The sequence below is a fragment of the Nicotiana tomentosiformis genome, chromosome 4, assembly GCF_000390325.3.
Source record: "Nicotiana tomentosiformis chromosome 4, ASM39032v3, whole genome shotgun sequence".
Lineage (NCBI taxonomy): Eukaryota > Viridiplantae > Streptophyta > Magnoliopsida > Solanales > Solanaceae > Nicotiana > Nicotiana tomentosiformis.
In genome coordinates, this window is record NC_090815.1 from 2,461,553 (window position 1) to 2,475,483 (window position 13,931).

Genomic DNA, 13,931 nt, shown 5'->3' on the forward strand with positions numbered 1-13,931 from the left:
AAACTTAAGCATGTTTAGGCTGAAGTTTTAACAAATAAACTAAAAAACTTCAGCTTGTTTAGACTGAAATTTCGGATAAAACTCAGGACAAAACTGTAGACTGCGTTACAAAACTTCAACATGTGTTTGGTATGAAGATTTAGCAAATGAACTAAATAACTTCAGCATCCATTAACAAAAACTCTTTAGAAAATTACATACTGCAAGACAAAAACTTAAGCATGTTTAGTCTGAAGTTTTAGCAAATGAACTAAAAAATTTCAGCATATTTAGTCTGAAATTTTAGCAAATGAACTAAATAACTTCAGCATGTTTTGTCTGATGTTTTAGTAAATGAACTAAATAACTTCAGCATGCATTAACAAAAACTCATTAGAAAATTACATACTACAAGATAAAAAACTTAAGCATGTTTCATCTGAAGTTTTAGCAAATGAACTAAAAAATTTAAGCATGTTTAGTCTGAAATTTTAGCAAATGAACTAAATAACTTAAGCATATTTAGTCTGAAATTTTAGCAAATGAACTAAATAACTTCAGCATGTTTAGTCTGAAGTTTTAGCAAATGAACTAAATAACTTCAGCATGTTTAGACTGAAGTTTCGGATAAAATTCATAACAAACTGTAGACTGCATGATAAATAACTCCAGCATGCATTAGCATGAAGTTTTAGCTTTAATGTGAAATAATTTTATGCTATATTAGCATGAAATTTTAGCTTCAAGGTGAAATAATTTTATGCTATATTAGCATGAAGTTTTAGCTTCAAGGTGAAATAACAAGTGTGATTCTGAAGATAAATCTAGACAAGTTTCTGATTTTTTTAAAAAAGTTGCTGAAAGGAGAGGAGTATATCGTTTTATATTTTTTGTCAGGGGTGTAATTGTCATATTATTACAGATTTTTTATAAGATGATTATCAAATCAATAATTTTAAAAAATAAGGTACATATTAAAAGGTGACACAAATATAAGGTACTACTGCAAATACCCGTTACAAACCCCATTTCCATATTTAAAAGCCCATTTTCATCAACCGCAAAACCCAAAAAAAAAAAACAGAACACTTTTTAACCCCTGAACCTTCGGCAGCTCAAAAATACACAGCAAAACCAGATTTGATGCTACCAATGCAACGCTTAAATGGGTTTTTGGTATATTATCAAAACCCACTTGCTAGAATGGTCACTTCACGCCACTCTTGCAGCAAATTGTTCATTGGAGGTCTCTCTTACTTTCTTTTTTCGTTCCTACTATGTTTAGAGATTAGGGTCTACAATTGATTTATATTTCTGAATTCTAAGATTTAACTTAATTGCTATGTTTTCCTGCAATACTAGTATTTGCTAAAGAAGATTAATATTTTTGAGTCATATTTGCAATGTCAATCGATCAACTATGCCAATACAACTTTAGTCTTATATGAATCCTCTATATTCTATTCGGGTCCATTTCTTTCCAATAACGCTAATTAAATTATCTTTTGATCAAAATTAGGATTTTTGTAAACTAGTGTTCGTTATAGGATTACGATATTATGACTGTGTTTGCACGAATGTCAACCTGATATCATGAGATGAGTTTAAATGGAGTAATGTGGTCAGTGAGGATTCATATATAGCCGACCCCAATTTGTTTGGGACTGAGACATAATTGTTGTTGTTGATTACACGTCCATCAACTTGCTAGAACCTTCCTGAGGCCAGTTAAGCAAAGCTAACATAGCTAGTGTTAGAGTTCCATGTTTGTTGAGGATATGGACCGTGCTCACTAGTCTGTTGATATGGTTTGGGAGAATCCTCACATTATGAGTTAGATTTTAAGGTTGAGTTGGGACCAAGTCCATTATGTTTGAACATGATACCAGAGCGAGACCCATTCCTAATGTTATGTTACCCAATGTTGGATTCCTATGTTATGCTTTTCATGTTCCAGATGTCTTACTTACCCTGGTCGTACAGGGTGGAGGGTGGGGAAGGCAGGGTGTTAGACTCCTATATTGGTTGATTATGGATTCTAATCTCTTTACATGATCTCAAACAATTCTCGCCTCACGAGCTACCTTTTGGAGTTAAATTGGGCCCAAGGTCTATCTTCTTAACCAATGGAATTAGTCGTATTTGCATCTCAAAGATAAAATAGCATTTTCAAAAAAGAATTGATTTTGACTAGTCGTTCGAGCTGCTTCTGCAGTATATTTAATGGGATAGGAAATATGGTATGTAAAATGAAAGTTGATATGGATAGTCAACTCACTTTTTGTTGAATTAGGATTTGAAGTCCCTGATCTTGTATGAGCTGTCATTTGCTAAAGGATTTGAGCTTAGAACAGTCCTTTCGTTTTGACTACTCTGATACATGTGAAGCTAAAGATTTGCATCTCGATGTCTTTCTGTGTTTAGCTGATTTCTTTCAGGATGTTAATTGAATAGTTTCATTCTTGAAATACCACTTGTATTTCCATATTAAAGATTTTTCACTCTTGTACATATTTTTACTTTGTGAAATATAACACTTTAGCTGTTTCTGGTCTCTTGTTTCGGGAGAAGGTTGTACTAATATTGTTGTCAGTGTCCTAATTTCTGCAAAAATATGCAAATCCTCTTAGTTGCGTTAAAGTTAGTTTATGATTTTTTATTTGATTTTTAATGATCTGGGATATTCGCTGTTTCAGTTTTGAAATTGCCTCTAGCTTTTCTCCACTTAAATACTCTACTTGGTTCAACAGCTAAATTTCGAACTTTGTGACATGCAGCTACCACATATCTAGCAGTGCTCTACTGTTGGACCAAACCGTGGGGGCGTGTTAAAAGTTTGCTTTTTTCTGGTAAATAAATATGAAAGACATAATTTGCATCCAAGGGGGATTTTTTGTGCGTGGGGTGGGGTGGGGTCGGGTGGGGTGGGGGTAGTGTTCAGCCAATGACATGGCAGAGAGTGCTCCTTGGATGACAATTGCATTTTATATTGCTAATTTAGCAAAAGCATAACCAAGATTAAGCACTGATGATGGATTAGCTGTCACATGTTTGCACATGGTTATTTCCCATCTAAGTTTATGCTATTGGATGAAGGTCTTGCAGTTGTTCACTTCTATGAGTTGAGATATTATGTGCATTCTAATGTGTTTCAGTTTATAATGAACCCAAAGACCCATTTTTTTTTTTTTTTTTTGATTACATTTATGATCAAATCCAGATGAACACCTTATTGTCATATCTAAAAACAGAATGACATCAAGGAGAAATCTTCTTCGATCAATGTTAATTTGAAATCTTTGGTCAAAATGAGTTAGTTTGAGTCAATAACCCGCCTTTTTATGACATCTGATTTCTTTCAGGGCTTTGTTATGATACCAATGAACCTGTTCTCAAACAGGCTTTTGAGCAACATGGTGAGATAACTGAAGGTAATGTACGGATGCCAATAGTTCTCTTTGTTATTGTGACTTGCTTTTATATGGAGGTATAAGCTTATCCACTTTCAGTGAAAGTAATATGCGATCATAAAAGTGGAAAATCCAAAGGATATGGGTTCGTAAAGTTCACTTCTGAAACTGCAGCTAGCAAGGCTTTAAAGGAAATGGACGGTCAGGTAAGTGCAGAATAGTATAAGTTCTACTTCTATTCTTATATTTGCTCTTACAGTTTTGTTTATTATGCTTCTCAGTTATTGGATGGCAGAAATATTCGTATCAGTTATGCCCACAAAGAGTGACATTTCCAAATCTCATCGTTCCTTGTATGTTTTTAGATTCTCCACTTTTTGTCATATTTGTTTATTGCTTATTCTTACACAAGCATAGATCTTTTAATTAAAAGAAGCTACTGAACGCTCTGCTGATTGTGTTCTTCCTGAGAATTTACTGAATATTTTCCATATCATGATATCGTGGTCTGGATGTACACTTGCAATATTTAATATCTTCAGCTATGTTCATTAACCCTCTGTTTGAACCAAGTACAACCACCTTAAGAAATCTTAAACGACTTGAAAAGAAGTAAGGTTTCATTTTATGACGTAGGTGTGTGCAAGAACTAGCGATTTCAGCCGTGAAAGTTGGTACTGAAGATACTCGTTGAAGATTCTTCAACATTAATCTTGATTCTTGAGTTTGGTCAAGGGAGAAACAGCCACCGAAAAGGTCCTATGCCATGATTTTGCATCGCGTGTCAGGTTCATATCAATCTTTAATCCATCCATTTTCTTTTTCCCTTGTAGTATGCAGATTCATGTTTTCTGTAAGGATTGTTAAGGAATTAATTTTACAGCTGTTACAAGGGAACTATGATTGTGTTAGCTTGAAAATGTTTAGGGAGAAAAGCTCTACTATCAATAATGGATAGAGCCATTCAACTTGCTCAAAGCTCTGAAGGGGATCAAAAGAATTATTTCATTTGCATCACTTTGATTGGATTTGGAGAAGTCCAGATCATATTAAAGTTAAATGCTGCCTTATGTATTTGCAAGTTGTTTTAAATTACATTTGACCCCTTGCCCGTGGCTAATATTTTGTATTGTTTTGCAAATTTTCCTTCTCAAAGTTTTATGAAATAAACTGAACTATTTCGGTTTGTAATACTACCATATCTTCCAACCCATGATAGGTCAAACCAAACATGAAAAGGAAGATCTTTCACAAAATTTGTGAAAAAATAATACTCGTTGATGAAATTAGGAGAAACTAATTCCTTTCGCCTAATGAATATATACTATGAAGTGACTTTGCATACAGTTACACATGATGAATACAGAAGCAGCAAGCTATTTATTCCATGGCCTTTAGAGTATTGGCATACTTCATTACTAGAGTCATAAATTTCTACCTACTAGCTTTGTAGCTTAGGAGGTCACAGGTTCGAGTTGTGGAAACAGCCTCTTGCAGAAATATAGGATAAGGCTGCGTATGATAGACCCTTATAGTCCGGCCCTTTCCCGGACTCCGCGCATAGCGGGAGCTTACTACACCGAACTATGAGCAAGCTGAATTATCTATTCCTGCCAACAGTATCTATCAAAATTGGAACTGTGAAAACCATTAAAAAAAAAAAAAAGACAAAATGAGCCATCAAAAAGATGCAATACAAACATCCTGCTAGCATAAAGTATCTATCAAGATTAATCTCAATGAAAGTCAATTAACGAGCATGTAAATTAAAAATGAAAAATCTAAAAATATTTGCCTTTTGAAATCCAACCATAATAATCATAATTATGGAGACAGAAACAAATTGAAATTGAGAGCTATATCTGTTTGTAAGTCAACATTTGACCATTGCAAACACAAACCACAACTCTATTCTTGGCCAAATCTCCAGCTGTCTACCAAAAAGAAAAGGACTGATTCTAAGCGTTTATCAACTTAAAACTCAGTAACAACCCACAAAAAAAAAAAAAAAAAAAAAACAAAGAAGAGAGAAAAAGATCACTCTTTTCTTTTATAAGTTGTGAAAGGGGGAAAAGGGAAGTGGGAGAAAAAGTAAAAAGAAAAAGTAAAATATTAAATTAGTATTTTAATATTTTACTTAAAAATTTCAAATAAAAAAACTCAATATTTGCAAATAAATGTAGTCAGTTTACTTACAATATTTAAATTTAGTATTTACAAGTATTCATATTTATGCCTGGTCCAAATGGGGAGTGCAATGATCAACTGACAAATGAATATTACTATTCAGTTCGATATGATTTTGAAAATTTTCAATTTAGTATTCGATTTCTTAAAATGCTATATCAAAGCAAGTTTGATCAATTGAGGAAAACCTCATACAAGCTAGTTTGCATACTTGTACAATTAGCACAAGTTCTCCTGTTTATGTGATGTTTTCTTTGATGAATAATATTAATATCTTGGTTTGAGAGGTAATTGGGACAAATTTAAGTTTAACGTTACTTTCTGTATTTTGAAATTTTATCGAAGAATATGTATAGTACATGTCCAACTTGTCCTATGAGGAATCTGATGTGTCACTTGCAACTAGCCGACTAGAATTGTTGCACTAATTGCTGAAATGATACTAAAAGTGCATAAGAAACCAAATTGGATTATGACATCGCCAGGGCTTTGGTTCAGTGATAAGGGCGCAACATTTGAAGTGTGGGTTAAGCGCATGTTACGAGTTCAAACTCTACAACTGACAAAACCTGGTATTTAAGTCAGCAGGTAAAGGAGCGGGCTCATACTCCCCGAATTTTAACTTATGAGAAGAACTGGATTTAGCCGGATAACTCGAATTTTTCGGTTACCAAAAAAGAAAAAGAAAATTCAAGAATCATGATTAGTCTTTGTGGTCAATGTTGGACAAATGATGTTAGGGAAGGCTAGGATGTCTATAGCCTGCCTAAGTTGCTCGGACTCGGGTGCGGGTATCCGATACGGGGACGGATCCGAGTATCGGATTCGGCAAAATCTAAATTTTAAGATTCGGGGGTGCGGATCTAGATATGGATACGGGTGCGGGGATTCGGCTAATAAAAAATATAGCTATAAAAATATTGTAAATTTTGATAGATATTCAGTGAAAAACTTGAATGAATATTGTACAATTCAATCTTTCATTCTCGACGATGGACATTATTCTTTCATTGTTCTAAATCTGTTTTATTTTTGATTTTGAGAAATCAAAATCTCAATTTTTCTCCCAAATTTGTCGACGGACTCCGGTCAAAGTGTCCGAAGTCAGTTGACTGAATCCTGGACGTATCCCGTCCCCGTCCCCGGACGGGGACGGCACCAAAATCGAAGAGTCGGCGCAACTTAGGTGCTGACTTAGTAGAATGGGATGTTGTAGGGGGAGACAACATGGGACAAGTGGAGAATCAAGTTGAGGATGTCCTTGTCCTAAGATAGATAAAATGAATCTGATCATTTTATCTGATAAGAGGAGCTTGAGATAAGAAAAAGAATCATTTTCACACATAATGTAGTCTATAACATTTTCTAAGAACTGTTCTACAAGTTGCTCCTCTGTTGCTTCCTTTTTGCTTTTTCCATTTGGAACTTCTTTTAACTTCTTTTTCCAACTTCTCATTTCATATACTTGGCTGTAGGACCATTATGTCACTTCTCTGATTTTGAACACAAATTAAAAGATTTTGACCATTGATTTTAGAGGAGTTTAATTTCACATAAAAGATTATTGCATGTAAGTATTTATACTAAATAGGAAGTTTAATTTCACATAACAGCCTCTTGCAGAAATGTAGGGTAAGGCCGTATACAATTGACCCTTGTGGTCCAGCCCTTCCCCGGACCCCGCGCATAGCGGGAGTTTAGTGCACCGGATTGTCCTTTTTAGGAAGTTGAAGATCCGTATAGGTGATCCCAATTAGAAATGAATGCTCATTGGAACACTCTTAGTATGTAAATCACTAGAATATGTTAGAGAATTCCTAGTGTTAGATAAATCCTAAAGTACGAAGTATTGAAATATTATGGAGACAATGAAGCATTTATGATAACAAGGATTCATACAACCGATCTCAACTAGCTTGGGTATTGAGGCATAGTTGTCGTCGTTAATGTAGTAACTTGGAAATAAGGTAGATGACGTGCTAAAATAGTTTGAAATACAGTAATAGTACAAAAATTCTTTACATTATATAGATTAAATCCTTTTAGATAGTAAGACCTTATTGCACAATGAAAACCGTTGAGATGTGGAGATTCAAGTGATCTAGGATTGATCAAATTTGCCTTGTTATGTGAGAAATGAATGAATCCAACTCCATGTTCTTAATACCACCTTCTGCTACTGATATTTTTAGAGCTGCACTCAAATCCATTGCTCTGTTCCTCATGCCTTCTCCTTCTTTAGACACCATTAATTTTTCCACTGCTGCCTGCACCATGAGAGATGTTACCACCTCGTGCCTACGGGTCCAATCCTTAACGACTATGCCAACTTTTAAAATCTTTGTGACCAATATAGTATTTCGGGGTTGATCCGAATGCATTGGCCATGCTGCTATTGGCACGCCCATGGAAATGCTCTCCATGCACGAATTCCATCCACAATGACTCATGAAACCGCCAACGGAGGAATGTGCCAATATTTCTAATTGTGGCGCCCAGTCTCTTAACACAACTCCCCTTTCTTTAACTCTCTCTTCGAAACCTTTTGGTAATTCAATATTTCTTGATTGATCTTTAGCAAAAACATTCCCTTTATCCGCATCTCTCAGTACCCAAACGAACTTCTGCTCACTTTTCTCCAATCCAATTGCGATCTCCTTGATCTGTTCATCCGAAAATGAAGTCGTGGTGCCAAAAGACACGAAGATCACGGAGTTTGGTTCTTGTTTGTCTAGCCAAATTAGACATTTATGTCGTTGGGTACAACCTTTGGTCCCATGTTGTACTAAAACAGGATTGAATGGTCCAAGTGCCCACTGCTTTTTGTTATTACTAATCTGTTCCTTGGACAGCAAATCAAGAAAAGGACCTTCTATCACTTTGCATGTGTTGTAAATCCTTCCTGAATTGAACTTCAAGTAATCGTATTCATTTTTAATAAATTTCTCAAATTCAGGACTAAAACAACCTTCAAGTGAAGGAACATCTTTTAGCATATTAGCATCAATGTTAAAAGGCCTGCCCATATTCTCCCATATGAACAAGAACAATGTGAAAGCTGACACACTGTGAAAAGCATAGGCTTCTGCATTTGGTAAGTACACAAAATCTTGAACCACTGATCCCATTAGGGAGTCATGGATGATAACAATTCTCTGGCTTTTCGATGAGAGGACACGAAGAAGTTTGGCCACAGGCTTTCGTAGATGAGACGTTGCCTCGAATGATGGTTGAAGATGGCAAGGAAATTTGATGGAAGCGTTCAGATTAGGAGGGGGAGATATGAAAAATGGTGTTGAGAATTCATGAAAATGAATATTGTCTATAGAAAAAGGGTCATGAACTCTTAATTTAGCTTGATGAGTGTGTGTCTTGGTTGTAACATAATGAACTTTTATATTATAGGAAGCAATGAGTTTACATAGTTGAAGAAGTTGATTGAGATGTCCTTGTGCTGGAAAAGGGACAACAACTACTACAATATCATTATGTTTTTGGCCATGGTTTTGGAAATGGAGATTGGAGGTCATTGAAAAAACTAAGCTATGAATGTTTTATTTCAAAATATATGTGCTTTACATATATATATATATACACAGAGAGATAGGAACTTTGTTGTGCTAGCATGCAACTTGTCACAGAGTCATTCCATTTTATTGTGTGTTTTGAAGACTAGCTGACGGCTGTTAATAGGAAAATACTTACTCGTATCTGATTGTTTACATTGAATTAATAAGTTCAAGTTTAAGAGTCTCAAATTTAAGTGATAGTATATATCACTTAGTCATGATAATATATATCAAATTTAAGAAGGGCAGTATCCCAACGTATTTAGCAAACCTCTTTTTTACTATGTTGTACAACAACAATATTGGAACAGTGTAACATGAATTTGTTCTTTATTCAAGAAACAGTTACATTAAGTTAACCATGTAAATTGACGGATATAATTGGGGAATAAAATACTTGCAAATTCCTACAAAAGTCTAAGGGCGTGACGCATGCCGTTAATTGTACAATGCAAAGATTAAAATGTAGGGCAGAGTTATTAGTTTGTCACATGCTCGCTCCTTATCTCTTTTTGTGATGTTGTTTGATACGGACTGAGTTTTAAAATGTTATTACGTACTATTGTTCCGTTTCTTTTTCGCCAGTACTTTCGACATAGTTTTTTTCTTCTTTCTTCAAACCTGGTTTGGAATTGCTTACTTTGAATCGAAAGTAGAGTTTCTACCTTCACAAAATAAAGTGAGGTATGCATATACTTTATCCTTCCCAGACCTGACTCATGATATTTCACTGAATATATTATTATTGTTGTTGTACTACGTAATATTGTTAAATAACAACTTCGGAGGCATGACTTGCATGACTAATTAAGCTAGGACTGCGTCGTTGGGCGTTGGCAGAAATGACTAGCAATGCACATTTAGGGCAGATAGTGTCCCCCATCTTAAATTTATAGCCTTATAGGTTTTAAATTTACTATGTAACCCATCTTTAATTTTTGTTACTGAATTCATAATTAAATATTTTGGATATATTTAATAAAATTTTTAATATAAATATAGTATCTAGGTAAAAGTAACTGGGTTCGACCGAATTTAGACATAATAGGCTAGCTCCGCCCCTATTTTCTACCTATGCGCAATGTTCCACTCTTCTACATGTTGTATATGCTTTCTTTGTATCGCGTTCATTCTTTAATCCGTTGAACCACTTAAGTAAACGGATAGCTCGATTGACAAAGTATCTCATATTCAAGGGTGTGATGTAGACAATCCACTCTAATATAAGTATTAACGGCTGCATTACAGCTCGACACGAAAACAACTTTATCGTTGCAAAACTACTGAAGACCTCTAATAAAAGAAAAGTCTAAACATAGAGAACAAACGAAAATTTTTCGACAAGTAAGGCTTGCTTAGTTAGTAAAACACCTTCACCCACGACTGTTAGGTCCCGGGTTCGAGTCATGCCGGAAGGAAAGTATGGAAACACTATAGATCCTCCTAATTTTGGGAGGGATAAAAAAAATGAAAATTTTCAAATCAACAATGGGGTGTAATTAAGAATAATAAACTTGAGCTACTCCACATTGCAATTTGCAACTAAAGTTTCAAATTAAATATGTTCAATTTTGTTTTTACACGATGGACAGATGTAAAAGCAATATAAAAATATTTGCGGCTTAAAGTTATCTATATGACTAGGGAAGCATGGGATTATTTTTTTTATTTGAAAATTGCAATTAGAAAACAAAAAGATAAAAAGTGATGTCGGTAAGGCCAGAGAGTTCCTACCACTGTGGTCGGCAAGAGCTAAATAATAAAACTGCTGATTTGCTATTTTCAGCAAGAAATTAATAAAATATAAGGTAAACTTAGGAGGGGAAACCAAGTAATTAATACCATAGCACTCCACTCTTAAACGGAGATGTGTTATAGGAACAATTACAAAATTCTGGTATAGAGCATTTCCCGTTCGATCTAATGCGGGACAAAATTGAATTAGTCGAATCCATGAATATCTAATATACTTGATGATTAAATAAAAAAATATGGACAATAAATGAATTCATATATCTGGCTTTACTCAAATTCGATGCAGAGTAGTATTTGTTATAGCAATATAATAATAATCCCTCTCAATAGAGAAGAACCGATTTACTTCTTAATTCTCTCTATCTAGATCTCACTCCCTTACAAGAAAACTAGAACTAAATCGTTCATAGCTACCAAAATTACAGAATTTGTCCTGTCGTTATATACTATTTTTGTAGTAGTATCTACCACATGTTTTTAGCTAATAAAAGCATAAAAAGAAGAATGGGACATAAGGAAGTTTTATATGGACACATTTGTTACTCCTATATATTAATTATTGAAGAAACATGTTTACACAAAAAACGGATAGAGTTGAATTTATACGTAGTTCTAAGGATACGTAGTATAACTTGGCACAAATCGAAAAATAAGTAGAAATATATTGAGTATTGACTGTATAAAGAGTAAAATACAAACCAAACTGAGTGAAAAATATTTTATGAACAAGCAAGATGAATCAATGTACTAAGCCCAAAAAGGGATAATCTCTATATGAATATCAGTATGTTTTTCTTTGTGAATATCAGTAATATGAGAGTGTATGAATGCCTTCCTCTTGGTCCCCCTTACAAAAATAATAGCCATTCCTCTTATAGTGAAAGGATCCTACTTTGGATATAATTAAAAATACATAGTGGGGAACCCATGATAAATTAGCTTTTCCCTAATTCCCGCCGAGATTCTCTCCCTTAGTGCGGCCGTAACGGTTCTTGTCTCTTGGCTCGATCTTGATCGGATTTGGTATTGATCAATTTCTAGCTTTAGAGCTCGATATTAACTCGAGCTCGATATTGATTCGAGCTCGATATCGACTCGGGGCTCGGTATCGAATCGGGCTTGATATTGGTCGGCCTCTGGCTCTTAAGTTCGATGACACCGCTTCACTTCATAGTTCGATTTGGACTCGAGTTCGGTAATGACTTTGAGCTCGACATTTGACCAGTCCCAGAAATTCGAGCTTGGTAACCTAGATTCAGATCTCGTCTCGATATTATGAAGGTGACCTTCGGTCCATTTTGTTCCAATCTTGACTAACCATACGAAGGTCGAAACTAGTTTTGACCGTATACAGATAGTCCCCCCGTTTCTCGGGAAGAATGTGGCGAGAAACGATATGATTTTACAACGGTATGACTAGATGTACATTGACGTTTGCTTCTAGCTCGACCATGACGTACATGATAGATGTCCCGTCGGTTCAGTTACCAAGGCATTAAATGTATGTCAGACGATGTTCGGCCATTGCCAGTATTGAACCGTCATTACCAACCCTATAAATAGCTCCTCTTTCAACCATTTTTTACTTTTACATCTCCAATTTCCAAATCTTCGAAGTTCTTTTTCATATCTTCTGAGTTCTTCATCTATAAATCTGTGATTTTCACTGCAAAATCCCTCTTCAGAACACCAAATCTTGTCATCTTCCTCTATCTTCAAAATCCAAATGGCGAAAATGTCAAAAACCGTTCCTCAAAAAGAAAAAGCTTTCTCTTCGTGGCCCGCCGGCGACAAAACACCGGTGGAGCCACGACTTGAGGAGTGTGTTCTCGGGGGATGTATTCTTACTTCTGATTTTAAGATTGACAAAGCTTCGTCGATTCCCGGTCGATGCGAGCAAGTATCGAGGTACATGTGCTCGATAACCGAGGAGCATCTTGAATAGTTAAGAAAAGATTGCAACTGGGAGAACAAAGAAGTGATAATTCCGGCTCCCGAAGAAGATATTACTACTCATGCGAAAGGGGTTTTAAGTGTTTATACTTATCGTTTCACGTTGGGCCCCCTTGACCCAGTTGTCATCGATTTTTGCCGCTAATACCAAGTAACCCTAGGCCAAATCCATCCCTCTTTTTGGCGAATCGTTATTCTGATCCGCTTCTTTGTGAACAAAGTCGAGGGGATGCCTTTCACCCTCGACCACCTCATCAGATTGTACATCCCCCGCCTCTATCGAGGTGGGTTAATAAAACTCCAACGTCGGGCTAACAAAGTGCTGTTCTCGAGCATAGATAAGGACAAGTACCGAGGCTGGATGGGCAGGTTCGTTCGAGTGAAGACTTCTGACCTAATCCCGGCCGAGAAGATGCCATTTCCCAAAGAATGGAACATGAAGCGTAAGTATAATTTTACTATTAGCTCCTATCGTTTTTCTCCTTCATTTCTTTCTCACTAATATCCTTTTCCGTGATGTGGCGGTTGCTTGGATGCCCGGTGCTGTTCCTAACCTTAAGAGCTGGGTACGGGACCTGGCTTCAACCTCCACATATGCCGAGCGCTTGTGGCGCGACTTATCAAAGGGTCGTTGGGAGGCTAAAACTCATGGTAAGCCTCTTTCCCATGTCTTCGATGATTCGAACAAAATGCCTTTTTTATACTTAACCAATTTTCTTATGTGTAGGCTTGGGCAAAGATGTGGTTATGAGGCCCCCGTCTGGCGAGAAAGAGACTTCGGCCCCGGTTCCGAAACTGGCGAAGGACAACAAGAGAAAAAAGGGCTTCTATTTCCGAGGATTCAAAACTTAAGATAAGAACAGCTCATAAGCCGAGGAAGAATACCATCCTTTTGACCAAAGAATCAGTTCGGCGTCTAAGGGATGAAGACGAAGAAGAAGAAGAAAATGATGGGTCCATACTGGTTGCCTGAGTGAAGAAAACAATCGACGCCCCGAAGGCAGCTGGGTCGATGGCGGTTGATGAGGCTCCATATCGAACTGAAGGGATATCGGAGCAGGACTCGGGCAAAGTCCCT

The 13,931-nt window shown here is 36.1% G+C and overlaps 2 protein-coding genes across 3 annotated transcripts; one reads left to right on the plus strand and one right to left on the minus strand.

Annotated features, from left to right (window-relative positions):
* Positions 1-1,055: 1,055 nt before the first annotated feature.
* On the plus strand, positions 1,056-8,897 carry LOC104117190 (glycine-rich RNA-binding protein 4, mitochondrial-like). Of its 2 annotated transcripts, XR_004512328.2 has the most exons (6): positions 1,056-1,225; positions 3,342-3,410; positions 3,489-3,595; positions 3,671-3,742; positions 4,026-4,177; positions 8,533-8,897. XR_004512328.2 is itself a non-coding variant. In XM_009628199.4 (5 exons), the coding sequence occupies exons 1-4, from the start codon at positions 1,123-1,125 to the stop codon at positions 3,716-3,718; spliced, it is 327 nt and encodes a 108-aa protein (XP_009626494.1). In that variant the 5' UTR covers positions 1,056-1,122; the 3' UTR covers positions 3,719-3,742; positions 4,026-4,403. The 2 variants fall into 2 exon arrangements, 1 of the variants encoding a protein (XP_009626494.1); XM_009628199.4 differs by lacking the exon at positions 8,533-8,897 and having other exon boundaries at positions 4,026-4,403.
* Positions 7,424-9,107, minus strand: LOC104117189 (zeatin O-glucosyltransferase-like). The gene has a single exon (XM_009628198.4). It carries the CDS (start codon positions 9,104-9,106, stop codon positions 7,688-7,690), a length of 1,419 nt encoding a protein of 472 aa, XP_009626493.1. The 5' UTR covers position 9,107; the 3' UTR covers positions 7,424-7,687.
* Between the last annotated feature and the right edge of the window lie 4,824 nt (positions 9,108-13,931).

Excerpts from the sequence above, each read along its gene's own strand:
- LOC104117190 (XM_009628199.4), top strand. The coding sequence starts at position 1,123 with ATGCTACCAATGCAACGCTTAAATGGGTTTTTGGTATATTATCAAAAC. Across the intron at positions 1,226-3,341 it reads CAGCAAATTGTTCATTGGAG|GGCTTTGTTATGATACCAAT; the intron begins GTCTCTCTTACT and ends GATTTCTTTCAG. Across the intron at positions 3,411-3,488 it reads ACATGGTGAGATAACTGAAG|TGAAAGTAATATGCGATCAT; the intron begins GTAATGTACGGA and ends ATCCACTTTCAG.
- LOC104117189 (XM_009628198.4), bottom strand. The coding sequence starts at position 9,106 with ATGACCTCCAATCTCCATTTCCAAAACCATGGCCAAAAACATAATGAT.